The sequence below is a fragment of the Chaetura pelagica genome, unplaced genomic scaffold (assembly GCF_000747805.2).
Source record: "Chaetura pelagica isolate M959 unplaced genomic scaffold, ChaPel_1.0 scaffold40, whole genome shotgun sequence".
NCBI lineage: Eukaryota > Metazoa > Chordata > Aves > Apodiformes > Apodidae > Chaetura > Chaetura pelagica.
In genome coordinates this window covers 1194982-1212477 of record NW_009952160.1, presented here as the reverse complement: position 1 = coordinate 1212477, position 17496 = coordinate 1194982, and the positions used below count along the sequence as shown (strand labels likewise).

General features: G+C 33.7%; 1 protein-coding gene across 1 annotated transcript in view; it reads left to right on the top strand.

Moving 5' to 3' along the window:
* CHD1 (chromodomain helicase DNA binding protein 1) overlaps nucleotides 1-17496 on the top strand; it is a 50328-nt gene that overhangs the window by 21210 nt on the left and 11622 nt on the right. Inside the window, exons 5-26 of the mRNA XM_010007206.1 lie at nucleotides 404-553; nucleotides 858-1129; nucleotides 2177-2402; nucleotides 3261-3361; nucleotides 3613-3791; nucleotides 4470-4597; nucleotides 5163-5379; nucleotides 5994-6083; nucleotides 6926-7116; nucleotides 8198-8386; nucleotides 8702-8864; nucleotides 9950-10102; nucleotides 10588-10659; nucleotides 12492-12641; nucleotides 13224-13372; nucleotides 13671-13767; nucleotides 13857-13952; nucleotides 14662-14838; nucleotides 15030-15190; nucleotides 16438-16479; nucleotides 16841-16971; nucleotides 17387-17496. The exon at nucleotides 17387-17496 is cut by the window's right edge and continues 35 nt beyond it. Coding sequence (XP_010005508.1) covers nucleotides 417-553; nucleotides 858-1129; nucleotides 2177-2402; nucleotides 3261-3361; nucleotides 3613-3791; nucleotides 4470-4597; nucleotides 5163-5379; nucleotides 5994-6083; nucleotides 6926-7116; nucleotides 8198-8386; nucleotides 8702-8864; nucleotides 9950-10102; nucleotides 10588-10659; nucleotides 12492-12641; nucleotides 13224-13372; nucleotides 13671-13767; nucleotides 13857-13952; nucleotides 14662-14838; nucleotides 15030-15190; nucleotides 16438-16479; nucleotides 16841-16971; nucleotides 17387-17496 — 3231 coding nt within the window. The 5' untranslated portion in view covers nucleotides 404-416. The remainder of the gene's footprint in view (nucleotides 1-403; nucleotides 554-857; nucleotides 1130-2176; nucleotides 2403-3260; nucleotides 3362-3612; nucleotides 3792-4469; nucleotides 4598-5162; nucleotides 5380-5993; nucleotides 6084-6925; nucleotides 7117-8197; nucleotides 8387-8701; nucleotides 8865-9949; nucleotides 10103-10587; nucleotides 10660-12491; nucleotides 12642-13223; nucleotides 13373-13670; nucleotides 13768-13856; nucleotides 13953-14661; nucleotides 14839-15029; nucleotides 15191-16437; nucleotides 16480-16840; nucleotides 16972-17386) is intronic.

Genomic DNA, 17496 nt, shown 5'->3' with positions numbered 1-17496 from the left:
TGTTAATGTCAGGTAAACTTATTTCTTCATGCTGAAGTTTTTATAGAAATCCCGATTTTCTGTTTTATTTTGGATTTTAAATCTACCTCTTCTTAACAGAAAACTTAGTCCATTGGGCACTTTTACTCAACGTATTTTTCATTGATGATAAATTTCTGTCTCCTCAACTGAAGTAACTCTTACGGGATTTTTATTTCTGTGAAGAGTGTTGAAATTACAGTAGATACTCTCAATACCTGGTATATAATAATAGAACATAATATATAATACTATATATAATATATATATTTTAATAACATAAGATATTGTATAATACAATAATGCCTGATGAACACAAAAAACCCCCATATATAATGTAAGTTAACATAATGTAAGTTACTCTTTTGTATTTCAATGTGTACAGTGAAGACTGGCAAATGTCAGCATCAGAGTCAGTATCAGGAACTGGTTCTGATTCTGAGTCAGAGGAAGATGGGGAGAAAAGCAGTTGTGAGGAGAGTGAATCTGACTATGAGCCAAAAAACAAGGTCAAAAGCCGGAAACCTCCAGGCAGGTAAGAAGCCATGCATTTGGATACTCTGGTACTACTTTTGGTAAGCAATTGAGAAGTTACTACTACTCGGGGAAAAAAACCCCACATTTATAAAGCTACGTAAGATGTTAATATACTGATTCTTTGTAGTGAGTATCTTTTGCTGTCTGCTGTAACTGAAAGTGGAGTAAGAGAGCATTCGTGAAATATATTTAGAAAGCAATATAGAAGATTTATAGTTGTGTCCTGGTTTGAGCCAGGATGAAGCCAATTTTTCTTTCACTGTTGGAAAATTATTTTTGTGTCATATCTTACTGTCTTGAAGAATTAAGCCAAAAAGTGGGAAAAAGAGTGCAGGACTGAAAAAAAGGCAACTTGATTCTTCAGAGGATGAGGAGGAAGAGGATGATGATGATTATGATAAGAGAGGATCTCGTCGGCAGGCAACTGTCAATGTTAGCTACAAAGAAGCTGAAGAAACCAAAACAGATTCTGATGATTTGCTGGAAATTTGTGGAGAAGATGTCCCCCAAACGGAAGAAGATGAATTTGAAACTATAGAGAAGTTCATGGATAGTCGAGTTGGCCGAAAAGGAGGTATTATTTTTTTGTCAGTGTTCTTTAGAACTTGGAGTGCATTGTGATACAACTTAAGGAAATGTTCTCAGCTGTAGTCCCATGAGGTTTATGAACAGCAGTAGTTTTTAAAGTTACCAAAAAGTCATCTTGTTTTGTTTTCCATATTTATAAGGATGTTTCTTTTTGAAGCCCTTTCTAAGTGTTGCAAAGCAAAATGTAGAAAAATGGGATATGTGAGTAGAAAATAAAAAAACTTTTGTAAGATAGCTCTATATTGCATGAATTCACACCATATTGTTGCACCACTGTTCATACAGTCTAGTGATACTGGATCAGTATAAATTTTATACAGTGGAGTGGAGAAGGTGAACTAGATAGGAGATCTGACTTGTAACCTGAACCCTGAAAGATAGTGTTGGCAATGCTGAACCACTGAAGTTATTATGTCAGCTATTGCTTTACAAATTGTCTCAAGACAGTGCCATGAGTGTAATGACTACAAAATGCATCTAAATTTTCAGTGGTTCACTTGCATGTGAACTCTTAAAAGTATTTTGTGAATACTAGTAAGCATATCCTATTTCCAGCAATAATGGAATACAGTATCTAGCGGTTCTGCGTATGTATTTGAGTCTGCAGGTTAGGATTATAATTATAAAAACAAACACACAAATAAACCCAATCTGTGAGCTCCTTGCGCTTCAGAGCTATCTTTCTCCATTAGTCATACCCAATCTCTGAAGTTTCTGACCCAACTTGCACTCTCCTCACCTTTCTTCTCCAAAGTTCTCCCATATTCTAAGATGTTCTCCTGCAAAGTATAGTGTTACTGCTATAGTGGTCAGACCCTTTGGAACTGAGCTTGTTTTATTCTTCCTGCCCAGATAGAAGTTGCTGCTTGTGCTGACTTTTGCTTGTGCCACTGTCTGTTGACTTTTTTCTGGCCCTTGCAGCTTGCTGCGCTCATTTCCTTACCTCACTAATTGCTTTCTACAGTACTTTTCTACTGGTTACCTTAGGACAATGCACACTTAATTAAGGTTTGTGATGTGGTTTCTTTCTCAGCCACAGGTGCTGCAACCACCATCTATGCAGTTGAGGCAGATGGTGATCCCAATGCTGATTTTGAAAAGACAAAGGAGCCAGGAGAAATACAGTATCTTATTAAATGGAAAGGTTGGTCACACATCCATAACACTTGGGAAACTGAGGAAACACTGAAGCAACAAAATGTTAAAGGAATGAAGAAACTGGACAACTATAAGAAAAAGGATCAGGAAACAAAACGATGGTGAATATTTTTATGTAGACTTCCAACTATACTTAGCCTTTGTAACAGTGTAGATGTTGTTTTGTGTTTTTGAGGCCTTTTAACTCTTTGACAGAATAGTTTCAAGTGTCTATGCAACAAGAAGACAGAAACTTTAAAAACTGAAGCCTTTTTAACATGTTCCTGTAAAATGATTTTCTGAACCTGGTATTAGTATGTGTGTGTTATAAATGGAATTTTAACAAGATGGGCAGTGTTTAAAAATAATAAATTGTACTGTTTAGTAATTTTGTTACTTCATTTTTATCAGAGTTCTTCAGGAATTGCTGTAGACATTAATATTTTCTTAGTGCGTTTCTTACCAATTTCAGATTACTTCAAATAATTCAGCTTTCTTGGCTCAAACCTGAGGCTCAAGCCTGACAATAAAAACCTGAAGAAATCTATACATTTTAGAGGCACCTTTTTGGTGTTCATATTCATTATGGTTAATATAGTTAATGAATACTGGTGGGTTTTTTAGCAATTTAATCATAAAATACATTCTTAAGGGTAAGCCACCCTCAATACTGTTTCATGAAAATACCCTGTAAAATACACTACTTATTGTTGAGAGTAAGTATTCTCGACTAGCTACATGATAGTACTACCTGCAGCTGTAGTAGCTGCTACTCTTGATAAGCATTCTCAGTCAGTAATGATGAAACACATAGGCCAGTTGCAGGAATTTTGTGGTAGGGGTTTCTTAGTTGTCCCTTCAAACAAGCTCTCTAAGCAAAATTCCTGTGATGCTTATAGTCATATGTTTATTGTCATTGAATTTTCTTAGTTTTAGAACTGTACAGTGTAAAAAGTGTTGTAAATTAATTCCCATTACAGGCTGAAAAATGCCTCTCCAGAAGATGTGGAATATTACAACTGCCAACAGGAGCTGACAGATGATCTACATAAACAGTATCAGATAGTGGAAAGAATAATTGGTATGTTACAAACTTTGAGACAGAAAACTGTCTTGGGAAATCTATATGTTCACTGCTTATACGTTGTATTTTTAGTTGAGAAATTGATAATATTAATCTCACTAACTTTTTAATCCAAAATAGGTAAAGAGAAAAGTTGTCATACTGTTTTGTGCTATGAAGCTAGATTATGTTTTATTACCTAAAAATTAGTGTGTTCATGAATTACAGAAGTAAAGTGTTTATCAGAACTCTCTGATGTATTTCTGCAGCTCATTCAAATCAGAAATCAGCAGCTGGTTATCCAGACTACTATTGTAAATGGCAGGGTCTGCCTTACTCAGAATGTAGCTGGGAAGATGGTGCTCTCATTGCGAAAAAGTTTCAGGCACGCATTGATGAATACTTGAGCAGAAATCAATCCAAGACCACTCCCTTTAAGGATTGCAAGGTGAGTATATAATATGCACTGGATTTATAATCAGTTATACTGCATCTGGCTGGGATGGAGTTTATTTTCTTTGTAGCAGCTAGTGTGGCCTGTGTTTTAGATTCAGATTACCTAAATCCTGTTTACAACGTAGCATTTTGGCTGTTGTTGAATAGTTTTTCCACAGAGTCAAGGCCTTCTCTTTTATTTTGCAGTGCCCTTTCTGCCATGAGTAAGCTGGGGGTTTGGAAGAGAACGCATACAGTATAGCTGACCCCAACTGACTAAATAGATATTCCATACTATTTATTATCATGCTTAGCAGTAAAACTGAGTGGGCTGAGCAGAGGATTCAAAGATGGCCGTTGCTTAGAGACTTGCTATCACTCCTGATAATAGCTATTTGTCCCATGCATTCATAATGGCATTCAAAGATGGGCTTGTTAGTATTTTGGTTTATTTTAAAAATAAACTTTTCAGTGAGTAAATGTCACTTCCATTGTAAAATTTAGATTAGCAATCAAACTAACTGCAGCTTGTAAATTGCTTGATGTTCTTATATGGCCTAGTTTTCATCGAAGGATAAAGATTAGACTTGGTGACCCAGTAGATCCCTACTGCCATTTTTTCTACATTTTGGGAGACGTTTTGGGAACTTCAGTCAGTAGTGGAACTGATGATCAAATTGCTTTTTGACAGGTTTTAAAACAGAGGCCAAGGTTTATTGCACTAAAGAAGCAACCATCTTACATTGGAGGACACGAAGGCTTAGAGTTAAGAGATTATCAGTTAAATGGATTGAATTGGCTTGCTCACTCATGGTGCAAGTAAGTATGGTCTGAAATGAGTTTTCATGTTTGTAGATTGAAAGTATTTGTAAAACTTTGAAAATTATTTGTCCACATGTTTTTTTAGGATTTCGTACAGTAAGCTCAAAGTAGAGATATGAAGGGAGTGGTTTTGCTTTAAGTAGTACCCAACCTGGCTGTTCTCAAAAAACAGCTAAGCTCTGTTTTTGCTTTGCTTTAATTTTACATATATGTAAGTAATATTTTTAAAAAACAAACCTGAAACAGTAAAATGAGAAAACTCAAAGGAAACTAATCTGAAATGTCAACAGTAATATTATACTTTCAAAATTGAACTCATGATGAATACTTGTAAACTTTTTGTGAGTTTAATTGAAGTATTAAGCAGGCAAGAGGTGTTGGAAATTGTTTTTATGGAAAAACAATGGTAATAAGCTTTTTCAAAATGTATAGCTGCAAAATCTTGAAAATGTGTATGAGTGGATTCTGTGCTCCAAATGATAATTTATTCTTGTCTGATCCCTCCTGCTGTCTACATGCTGCGTGGTTTTTTTTTTTTTTTTTTTTTTTTTTTTTTTTTTAGAGGAAATAGCTGTATTCTTGCAGATGAAATGGGTCTGGGCAAAACAATACAAACAATTTCTTTTCTGAACTACCTATTTCATGAACATCAATTGTATGGGCCTTTCTTGCTCGTTGTGCCACTTTCTACCCTGACATCTTGGCAGAGAGAGATTCAAACTTGGGCTCCTCAAATGAATGCTGTAGTTTACTTAGGTGATATAACTAGCAGAAACATGGTGAGTATTTATCATTGGAAAGCCTTGTAGCTTTCCAATAAAGACAAGACTTGTCTTTATATTCCTGTCCTCTGCTAATCTCCAATATTATGTTTAGGACTGAGCAAATACTTTGTGTAGCACAATGTGTTTTGGATGTGAATTGGAAGCCCAGATTTTTATTTGGCATAAATGTGTGTGAAGGATTTCCTTCATGCTTAGTAGTGAGCAGGATTAAGAATTTACCCTGCATCTGAAAGGAAATTGTCTTCTGCTATATGGTTATTTAGGTGGAAATGTTAAAAATAAATATGTAAACAAGCCAATCATTCTATTAATTTATTTCTTGAAAGATTGTTAGCTTGTTTTCTGAATGCTAATAATCTTATCCATTAAAGTAAAACATGTTTTGTAGACATTCTTTGCTGTTTTTTCAGATGTTTAAACAAAATTTTTTGGAGTGGTTATGGAAGTTGGAAGTTCAGTCTTGTGTATGTTAACATGTTGTGCTTCTAGTTTGTGACTGTATTATTGTATGTCATTAAACATTTACATTGCTGCAGTACTTGAATTCACATCAGTCAACAAGATCTTTTTTCTCTAGATTATAATATGTTCACTTGATTATTTTTTAGATTAGAACTCATGAATGGATGCATCTACAGACCAAACGATTGAAATTTAACATACTTCTAACAACATATGAAATTTTGCTGAAGGATAAGGTAATCACACTTCTTCAGGGAGATAAAAATAATTTCTGCAATGTAGACTACTCAGATTTGCATGTATAGGGTTACAGGTCATGAAATTTGTGGAGAGTGTAATAGGTTTTGCTTCTGGAAGTATGACAGTGTGTGGTGTGGGTTTTTGAAGGCTTTTTGTGAGTGGAGTGTTAAGCACTTCTAGATAGCCTGTATGTGTAGTGAGGCTTTCAGCCTTTTTCCATTTTATTAAGTAACACTTCTCTTTTTCCAGTTTGCTTGGGATTCTTACTACTGTAATAATATTTTCCAATCCTCAAGAGCTCTACTCACTGCAGACGACCATCAAGGAACTGAAAAAGAACCCAATCCCTAGCTGCAAACATAAAAAACTCTGAAATCCCATATAGTTTTTCATTGTTATTGTGCATACAGTAGTATGTGTGTATGTATTAATACTGTCTCCGTAGTCTTTAATACTGAGCACAGAGTTATTCTTAATCCTTCTAACAGTATGTGGGAATTTTTATAGGTAGTAAAGAGGCAGAGCATTTTTACTTCATTTGTTTTTATATGCTGGGAAGAAGAAGTCAACAGTTATCTTTTTTCTGTCATGCAAAAATAAATGTGGGTCAGACTTTGGGCCATTTTTTAATTTTGAACTTAATTTATACTTTCCTGGGAAGCTTGCACTGTCTTTCATTGAATCTGGCAAATGTAAAAGCTATAGTTAGTACTAAAAACATAAAACTGTCCATATTTTATTAAAATAAAAAAAAATGTGTTTATACCTTGGTTATAAAATGTGGGAAATTATGCAATGTGTTTGTTTGAATAATGTTCCCCTACTCTGTTTCTTTAAGTCATTCCTTGGTGGTCTGAATTGGGCGTTCATAGGAGTTGATGAAGCTCATCGTTTGAAAAATGACGACTCTCTTCTGTACAAGACCTTAATAGACTTCAGGTCTAACCATCGTCTTCTTATTACTGGAACCCCTCTCCAAAACTCCCTCAAAGAGCTTTGGTCTTTGTTGCACTTCATCATGCCAGAAAAGTAAGGAATAGTTTTACATTACTATTTTTTAAGATTTTTTTTAGTCAAGCTGCTTATTCTGAAGTAGTGTAGTGATTTGAAAACAAGTAGAGGTAAAGAAATGTAATGTAAATATTCCATACAAATTAGATGCATATATTTTTTCATGAAGCTCCAGATAAATAATGTGAGTAGCAGTTGTCACCTTTTCCTGTTTTAGCAGTCCACAAAAATGATGGATTGATTTATGGGTCAGAATCTGGAAAAAATGCTTCATCTTAGCTTTAGAGAAAAACTATACGGTTTTACTCAGGGGAAACAGAACAGAATCTTCTCTGTATGAGTACTATTAATGAAAACAAATTTGTACCAAGATGCCTAATGTCTTGTAGGTCAGTCAGGTTTCCCATACCATTTACATAAATTGAACTAACTGTATTGACCTTATATTGTTCTGAGCTCTATTTATACTGAAGATAAATCAGAATTCATGTGTGAGAGCACATGTTCCTGTCACAGATCTTGCAAATGCGAAGTACCATAGCTCTGTTTAGTTTGAGCTATGAATTATACTGGCTTCTTCAGAACCTTACAGGCAAAGCCACTGTGGTCTAGTCACCCATTCTTCATTTGGTCCTAAAGTCCGTTTTCCTAGTTTGTTAGCACAGAGGATAGTTACAGTTCAGCTGGACCGTGCAAGCTGCAAGAAGTACAGTATTGTGTTCTCTTGGGTACAGCCATGCAGCCTGTTTTTCTTGCTGCTCTTAATAATGAAATTTCTGTATCCGTCTAGATGAGCATCCTTGCAGAAAAATAAAAATGTTGGGTTCCACTGCGGAAGTTAAAATTTAGTAGTTATCATTCAGTAAACATTTTTGGGAAATCCTATTTAGTGGCAAAATATTTAGAATTTCTCATGAGCTGAAAATTCAGAAATTGTATAAATTAAACAGGAAGAATGGGAAATAAATGAAAATGTGTGTTTGCTCCTGTGTTATGTTTATACACATTCTGTGCTTGTGTTACTTTCTCCTTGAAATTTACTTCTTCAGGTCATTCACAGTGTGTCAGAATTTTGCACTAATTCTTTATTATGCTGAAGGTTTTCCTCCTGGGAAGATTTTGAAGAGGAGCATGGCAAAGGGAGAGAGTATGGTTATGCAAGTCTTCACAAAGAACTTGAGCCGTTTCTGCTAAGAAGAGTCAAAAAAGATGTAGAAAAATCCTTACCTGCTAAAGTTGAGCAAATTCTGAGGATGGAAATGAGTGCATTACAGAAGCAATATTACAAGTAAGTAACAACAATTTTTGAAATTCTGCTGTTTTAGTAGTAAGTCTACATGCAGTTTACTGATGTATATTAGTTTTTATAATGCAATTTGAACTTGAGGCTTCTAGTTTTCACAACAGTAGAATTCTATGAAGCACGGGCTCAAGAAGTACACCAGTTTAATACCTATTCATGTCACTTCTTTTCTTTGGGATGTTAGTATATTCTTTTCACATCTGGTTGTTTTATTTAGCTTGTTGATATGTGGAGCATTTATATCTGTTTTACTTCCACATATAGTTAGAAATTACTTACACTGTTCATCTTTTATCATAGGTGGATTTTAACCAGGAATTATAAAGCTCTCAGTAAAGGTTCAAAAGGCAGTACCTCAGGCTTTTTGAACATCATGATGGAACTTAAGAAGTGCTGTAACCATTGCTACCTCATTAAACCACCAGATGATAATGAATTCTATAATAAACAGGAGGCCTTGCAGGTAATGTCACTTTTTAATTAAAAAAAAAGTTCTGTCTTACATCTGTAATATTCACAGAATTTTATAGTGCTCTATCAGTTAATTACTTCTTACTGAAGTATATTAAGAAAAAACAGGTTCTAAGGAAAGTGTGCATCCTGGGTTTTACAGGTAAGTGGATTTTTTTCCTAATTGGATCTAAGTAATTGACAGATAACTGATTAAATAAAACATTCCTTTTTAATTACAGTCAAGGTAAAAAGGAAATAGATTGAAACAGGCTGCATATTTTCATACAAAACAAACTTGAGACCTATTTTAAACCTAAGCGAAATGAAGTAGAAGTGCATGTGATTGGCAGTGATACATCAGAAATTTATGTGATAACAGAAAATTATCTGCAGAATGCTTATGATCAAATGCTATTCTCTGTATGCCTGTAACAAACAAGGTGGAAGGAAATGAAAGTTAGAGGCATCAAAGCTCAGTCTGATTATTTTTTTTTCTGTTGTAACAGATGAAAACAATTATCATTACCAAAAATGGTCCTTTATTTCTTTTATCTTTTTTGAGGTTAACTTACATTTGTAGCAAAACTGTTGAGAAACATAGCAACAAAGACGACTGTTGATGCAGTTTATACCAACATATTTCTACAGATTATATTTTTCTTTATGCTTTCAAGTTCATAATTTAAATACCTTCCCAAAGCTACTATATTGTTCAGTGACAAATATCCTCCTGCTTTCTGGCATAAATAATAACAACACCTAACTACAAACTTAGCATTCCATAAAATTCTATCTCAACTCAAGTAAAATTGAAGTAAACTTTCCTGTTTAGTTAATGCTGCATACTGGTGAATTTATATAGCAGTGTTCTCTTATTGTCACATGAATTTGCTTGCTTGGTTTGGTCTTTTTAGTTCTAGGAGATTATAAATTTTATGCACATTTTAAATTATTCTTATGGGATGTCAGAATTTGCTTTTGTTTTTTTTTCTTCCCACAGCAAGAAAAGGGCAGACCTTGAATGAATGTCTAACCAGCCGTAGTGTGTATTAGTGCTTAGATGAACTTATTTAGTAATATATATTTCTTTTGTAGCATTTAATACGTAGCAGTGGGAAACTAATCCTTCTTGACAAGCTGCTAATTCGTCTGCGAGAACGTGGCAACAGAGTTCTGATTTTCTCACAGATGGTGAGAATGCTGGACATCCTAGCAGAATATCTGAAGTATCGTCAATTTCCCTTTCAGGTAAAGGCTTGGTAGTAGTAGCCAAGAAGCTTTCATCTTGGATATAAGAAAAATCTCTTTTTTTACTCTGAGTCTGACAGAGAAATGAAACAAGTTGATCGCTTGTTATGGCATTTCCATCCTTGGTGACATTCACTAGTCACCTGGGTGTGACCTTGGGCAACCTGCTTTTCCTGTCATTGCTAGAGGAGGGAAGTTAGACTCTACAACCTCCACATATCCCTTCTACCCTCAACTGTTTTGTGATTGTGATTTTTACCACTTTGCTCAAGGAAACATATATGAAGAAATGTTATTTTTCTAGAAAGACTAGCAATTGCTATATGCTAAATAGTATTTTGAAATTAAACTGATGAACTAAAAATTATATTAAATTAATGTTTTTTTCCTTCCCTTAACTCTTTTGGCAGCTGAGAATTCCAGTTGCTCTGATTTTGAATATTGTGCAATAATTACTTTTTAACTTTAGTATTTGATCTCTTTAGAGACTTGATGGATCAATAAAAGGAGAATTGAGGAAACAAGCACTGGATCATTTTAATGCAGAAGGATCAGAGGTATGGTATTTTTTTCATAAGGAATCTGTTCTGTTTTTTCCAGAGAAATACATAAAGCATTGCACAAAAAATGAAGGCAGAGAAAAGTGATTAATATATCAATAAGGTTGAAAGTTCATTGTTATTGCCTAGACTGTAAGGCTTATTCTGCTGGGTTTTTTTCTCTAAGAGACAGCTACGTAGAAATCACATAACTTAGGAAAATGTATTTGATCAGTTGTGTAGTGGTATTTTTTAGCCTAAAGCTCTTTGCCAAATTAATTTGAATTACCACATAAGTAATTATGTGCTGCAGTAATTTAACTTGAGCCTTATTACTGTGTAGAACTTAATCCAGTGTTTACAAAAGTGTTGAACTTACACAAGCAGTTAACATCAGAAACGTCCTTTGGCAACGGACTGACCTAACCTGTGTATATCCTTGCATGAACAACCATCTTTAATTGTTTCAAATCTGGCTTCTGTTACCCTCATTTGTTGCAGTCTACTTACTTGCCCTAGAAGATATAGTGAAGAACTTATTTCTAGTCATTCTTTGTGAGCAACCTCTAAATATATGTCTGTTACAGATTCTTTTCTGAGCTGCAAGATTTGTAGCTTATTTAGCATTACTGTTATTATTGCATATTATTATATGCATGGTATTATAATGATATATATATTATTATTATATATTATATACATGCCATTCTATGCCTTTGATCAGCTTAAATCTTTCTTCCTACTCTGACAGATGTAGGGAGATTGTTTTGTTTTCTGGTTTTTTTTGTTTTTTTTAAATTGGTATAAATCGGTAATTGAAGGCTGGCATAGCATTTATCAGTTGCTGCTAAAGCTGTTTCTGCTATGGTGAAGAGAGAATGACTTAACTCTAACAAACTTCAGGTATTTGTTTAATACAGAAGTTAATTCTGTTTCAAATTTCTGGCATAGACATTGTTGCCTTTTTCTGAAATATTTGCAGTTCCTCTATACATTTTTTGAGATAAAACTCAAACTTTATGCATTCCTTTATGCATTTCAAAAGCAGAGGCAAACTATGCATTTGTACAGCAACAAAATTGTGTTCTCAGTTTTATTTTTTTATTTCTTTCCTAAAAATTCAAGACATTTTGTGGTTTTTCACCATCACTGACCTAAGGTCTACGTGGAAATTTCTAACACAATTCTCAGAACGCTTTCCTGACTCTAGTGGTTTGTTGTTTCCTGTAATTTTACTGAAAATTGGGCACTTCGTTTAACCTAAATTTAATGTTTGTTATTGCACGTCTCAAGGTCCCTCTGCTCTATCCTTCATAGTTGTCTCTGAATAATTCTGTCTATCTGAATAATTCAGGCTTTTTCATCTCGTTGCTTATTTGATCTTCATATTGTTCATGAATATGTTCAATGGCATCAAACCTGGCAGAAGACTTTTACTTCCTGTCTCTTACCTGTAGACTTAAGCATGTTGCCTGCTCTTATACGGCTGCTTAGTCTTCCGGGCTTAGGGCATGGGATGAGGGAGAAGGACTTGGCATCATACAGGGCTGTAACAGTAGGGGTTTTGTGCTTTTTGGCCAGTTTTTTGTTTGATTGAGATTTTTTGGTTGGTAATTACCTAGGATACTGCTTCCTTTAAACTGTTGAAAAGTCAGCAACTACTTAGGAAGGAAATTGGTATCAATATTTGCGTTATATTTAAAGAAGCTTTAACTGTAGAACAGTTACGCAATTGGTAGTTAATGATTTTGTAGTCTGTGCCAGAGACTGCATAAACAAATGTTATATTGGTTCCTTTAAGAAGATTACAATTATTGTATACAAAACTATCTAATATTTTATGATTTCAGGACTTCTGCTTTTTACTGTCTACCAGAGCTGGAGGGTTAGGTATCAACTTGGCATCGGCGGACACTGTAGTTATATTTGATTCTGACTGGAATCCACAGAATGATCTGCAAGCACAAGCTAGAGCGCATAGGATTGGACAGAAGAAACAGGTATGCACATTGACCTTTAAAGTCCAAACCTGAAGGAGAGTTCCGTGCATTAACTGTCCTCTCTCTCTCTGAGCCATTCAGTCCTGATGTGTTTTTAAGAATACTTGTTGCCTTTGTCCAAAAATGTTAGTAATGCTCATTTAACTTTTGGGGGTTTTTTAATCTCTTTATATGGAGAGATAGTATGGCATCTGTGGTGTATGGATGGGAGAGAGGGAGGAGTTATGGGCTTGTCTGTTATGCCACTTTATGCCACATTCATTGGCATAATGGCATTCTAGAAAATAATTGCTGTGTTGGGCATATCTACCTTCCTTAAAGATTTCTTGGCACTCTTCAGGTTTCTTTCTTACATGGCAAATATGACAGTTTTGCCTATGGCAATGCTTGTACCAAATCACTGAAGTTCATAAAAGACAGGTCTAAGAGTTCTAACAGCTTTTGGGGTTGTTTAAAATGTTAATGTAAAGACTGCGGTAACATAATTGAGCTATTATTTCATATTTGGAACTACTTAATAAGTTCAGAAGATAGCGAAGACTGAAATTTCTCTTTCTTTCTTACTTTTAAAAATATACATAGGTTAATATTTATCGGCTAGTCACAAAAGGATCAGTAGAAGAAGATATTCTTGAAAGAGCCAAGAAAAAGATGGTATTAGATCATTTAGTAATTCAGAGAATGGACACTACAGGGAAAACCATACTACATACAGGCTCTACTCCTTCAAGGTATATTTCTATTTATTTATCAATTTAAGAATACTTAACAAGTAAGTAAAAGTTTAAGTTATTTTACTTCATTAATGAAAGGCAAAATAAGGTTAAATAAGTAAAGATGCAAAGTATATTGTAAGTATCTTTTTATGTGCATGTTTAAAAATTATTTTATGTATTATTTTAATTAATTATTATTTTATTTTAAATATTTTATTTAACAGTAAAAAGAAAGCTTAAAATACTTATTATTATAGAGAACTTTTTCAAGTTACTGAGATAAAATGTGTTCCTGAAACATCCTTTATTTCAGCTCGACACCTTTTAATAAGGAGGAGTTATCAGCAATTTTGAAGTTTGGTGCTGAGGAACTTTTTAAAGAGCCTGAAGGGGAAGAACAGGAGCCCCAGGTAAGTAGTGCTTCTGGAGTACATAGATAGACCAACCAAAAATATGTGTTAATTATTTCATTGAAAAGAAAAACTTCTCATTTTTTTAGGAAATGGATATAGATGAAATCTTGAAAAGGGCTGAAACTCGGGAAAATGAGCCGGGTCCGTTAACTGTAGGAGATGAGTTGCTATCACAGTTCAAGGTATTGCTCTGTTTCTTCCTTCCTGCCACAATTATGTTTTAATTTACAAATTACTGGTTTTCTTTTCTGTTCCTATACATTTCTTCATTCTTATGAAATAGATGCCTCATGATGTCAGCCTGTATCTCTCTCTAATAAAATGTCTTTTCACATATGCAAGATACCTATCATAAGTATAAATATTTAAAAATACATAATGTATTTTGCTAGTAAAATAAGATATTTGTGTTATCTATTAGAATTCTAGGTCATCTTGTGTTTTATTTAATGCCTTTGTTTTTAAGCAGCTGTGGTATCATTGAATGCAAAATACTAAGTTTCTAGATGTATCTTTTAGCCCTGAAGCAGAATTGAATGCCAGGGATTTTAAGCATTGTAAGTTAAACATATTGTAATTTGGATGTAAAAGAAATAGAGAGCACAATGTATTTGCTTAGATAAGTGGATAGCTCTTTTAAAGGAAGAATAAGATTCTCATATTTTCTCATACTAGCACATGTGGAGTCTGTTTCATAAACAAATAAAACCACTGCCATTGCAGATAATATATTTCATGAAGCATTTAGTACATACGTAGATTTTATATATATTATAAAACAATAGTGTAGATGAAAAATACATACAATATATAAACACATTAGCTGCTCAGTCTTTTTCAAGTGAAGTCAGATCTTGATTGCATAAAAATACATATATTCTGATATACCAGGTGGCCAACTTTTCCAATATGGATGAAGATGATATTGAGTTGGAACCAGAAAGAAATTCAAGAAATTGGGAAGAGATCATTCCAGAAGTCCAGCGGCGAAGAATAGAAGAGGAAGAAAGACAAAAAGAACTTGAAGAAATATACATGCTCCCAAGGATGAGAAACTGTGCAAAACAGGTATCACTAGATTCTGACTGACTTGTAGTATTTTCATGTTGCTGTTGGTTTTCTTTGTTTTGAGTTGTTGGTTTTGGATTTTTGATTGTTTTCTTTTTCCTTGTCTGAACACATAGTTTTGACAGGTTAGGTAAAGATTAACTGAAATTTTGTAATCACATAGCTTTATACTACTTCTTCTGAAATTCCAGATGAGCTTTAATGGAAGTGAAGGGAGACGCAGCAGGAGCAGAAGGTACTCTGGATCTGATAGTGACTCCATCTCAGAAAGAAAACGGCCAAAAAAACGGGGAAGACCACGAACAATTCCACGGGAAAATATTAAAGGATTTAGTGATGCAGAGATCAGGAGGTAAGACATGAGACAACATTCCTAAAAGAAAAAGACAAGCTTTTATTTTTATTCTAAAGCTTGAAAGTACAGAAGGCGATGTATTTTTTCCTAAATTTACTTGATTTTTTAAAAATTCAAGCCATTTAATGTTTTACTTGTTTTTTGTGGTGCTGACAGTCAACTGTCATGGCAAGAATTTAAAGCCATAATAATGAGCATTAAAATTAAGCTTGAAAAACATTCTTAATTGTTTTAAATATTTTAATTTCTGCTATTGATGAAGACAGTGATTTCAGAAACTAGTTGTTACAGTGGATGAGCTTTTCTGTTAATATACAAGCAAAATACACTGTTTTCCATTGTTTTATGTAAATACCTCAGTGCTGAAAGAATATGTAAATCTTCTTGGTGACAACTACAAATATTTGAGTGGATTTTGTTTACTTTTTGACACTGTAATTGCATTATGTTATATCACACCTAAGCTAAAAAAATTAAGATTCTCTTTGAATCTTGCACAGCAGGTCCCTTAAATATTTGTTGTCAAAATATTTTTTTGGTAGAAGGAAGAGGAACTGGGTTTTTTTACCTTTGCTTCTGGAATTTAAGTAAGCAAGTTTCTCTAAAGTGCTCTTAAGTTTAAAAAATATTTTTCATTAGAGAAATAAACATTTTTTTTCATTTATATTGAATCTAACAACACAGTGAATTAGTACTTTTTGCGAGGCTGTTCTTGTGCTTGTGCTAGCACTTCGATTGTTAAGGAAATAGTCTTTTATTTAAATAATTCGGTTTATTTTTATTTCATTTCCTTTTTATCCCCAGTATATCAATTTTGTTTCCATCACTGATACATTCCTATAGAGAGTATCTTTCATGTCATAGTTTCTAAAATCTTGAAATATTCTTGCAGATTGCTTCTTTTACTATATAAAGCATAAAATAATGTCTGAAATCTCTATTTACTGTAAAGCCACATTAAATTTTTATTAGGCACATCCAGATGCTGAATCTCCTGTCTTGTGAAATTAATAAAATCAATTTCTGAAATAAATTGTACCTTCTATTATTTTATTTACATTTGTTCTTAAATCAGTAAAACTATGACATTGCTTTAGGTATCTGGTTATACTAAGCTGCCATACTCTACCTAATGTTTTTTTCCCTTGTACAGGTAGCATTACAGTGATTAATAATTGCATCACTACAGTTTAAAAAACAATTTAGTTAGGTAATATTTATTTAAAACTATTTTCTGTTATTAGGTTTATCAAGAGTTACAAGAAATTTGGTGGCCCTCTTGAAAGGTAAACTTGATTATTATTTTTGTAGCAGCTTGGAACCTTGTTTTCATAAAAAAATAGAATAATAACCAAGAAACCATAGGCTGATGAGAAAATAACTTCATGTGAACATATTATATATAATTATTCCTTTTTCTTCTAAAGAGATGTACAGTAATTTAACTCAAAACTGTAGGGTTAGGGTCATTTACAGTTTTTGTCCTCTGATGCCTGAATCACTTTTTCTTGTATCAAAATTATACACAGCATAGCAAGTGCAGGTTAACTGATCACTTTACATGATTGTTTCTCCGGTTTCAAAGTCTGAAGCAGTCATTCACAATTACTAAAGTTTTGGAGCTATAAAAATGTTTTTTTATTTCAGGTTAGATGCTGTAGCTAGGGATGCTGAGCTAGTTGATAAATCAGAGACAGATCTTAGACGTTTGGGAGAGCTTGTACATAACGGATGCATTAAAGCTTTAAAGGACAATTCATCTGGACAAGAAAGAACAGGTACAGTGTGTTCAGGGGACTTGGGAGGGGGGCAATAAAAAATGTTTAAAAGTCTGAATTATTCCTGCACTTTGATCATAACAGGAAGCAGTTCGTTGAGGGAAAATATAAACAAAAAAATTGGCATGCTGGGTGATTTTTAAAGAGGCTTATAGTAAGACAACTTCTTTTTTTCCTTCCTGTGTGTAACTTGTCATTGGAAAATCCAGTATGTTCTGCTTTATTGTGAAATTTAAAAGTAATATTATATGGAAGACCTTTTGATTCTGGAGCTTAATTCAAGCATTTGGTTAAGAAAAAGACATTTGGATTATTTGAAAGTTTGCTACTATAGCATCAGTCTGGTTTTCTTTACATTTTTCTGTATTATATTCATAAAGGTAAATATTTTAATAGTTTTCTCCTTTATTTTAAGGAGGTAGACTTGGGAAAGTTAAAGGCCCAACATTCCGAATTTCAGGAGTGCAGGTGAATGCAAAGCTAGTCATCTCTCATGAAGAAGAGTTGGCACCATTGCACAAATCC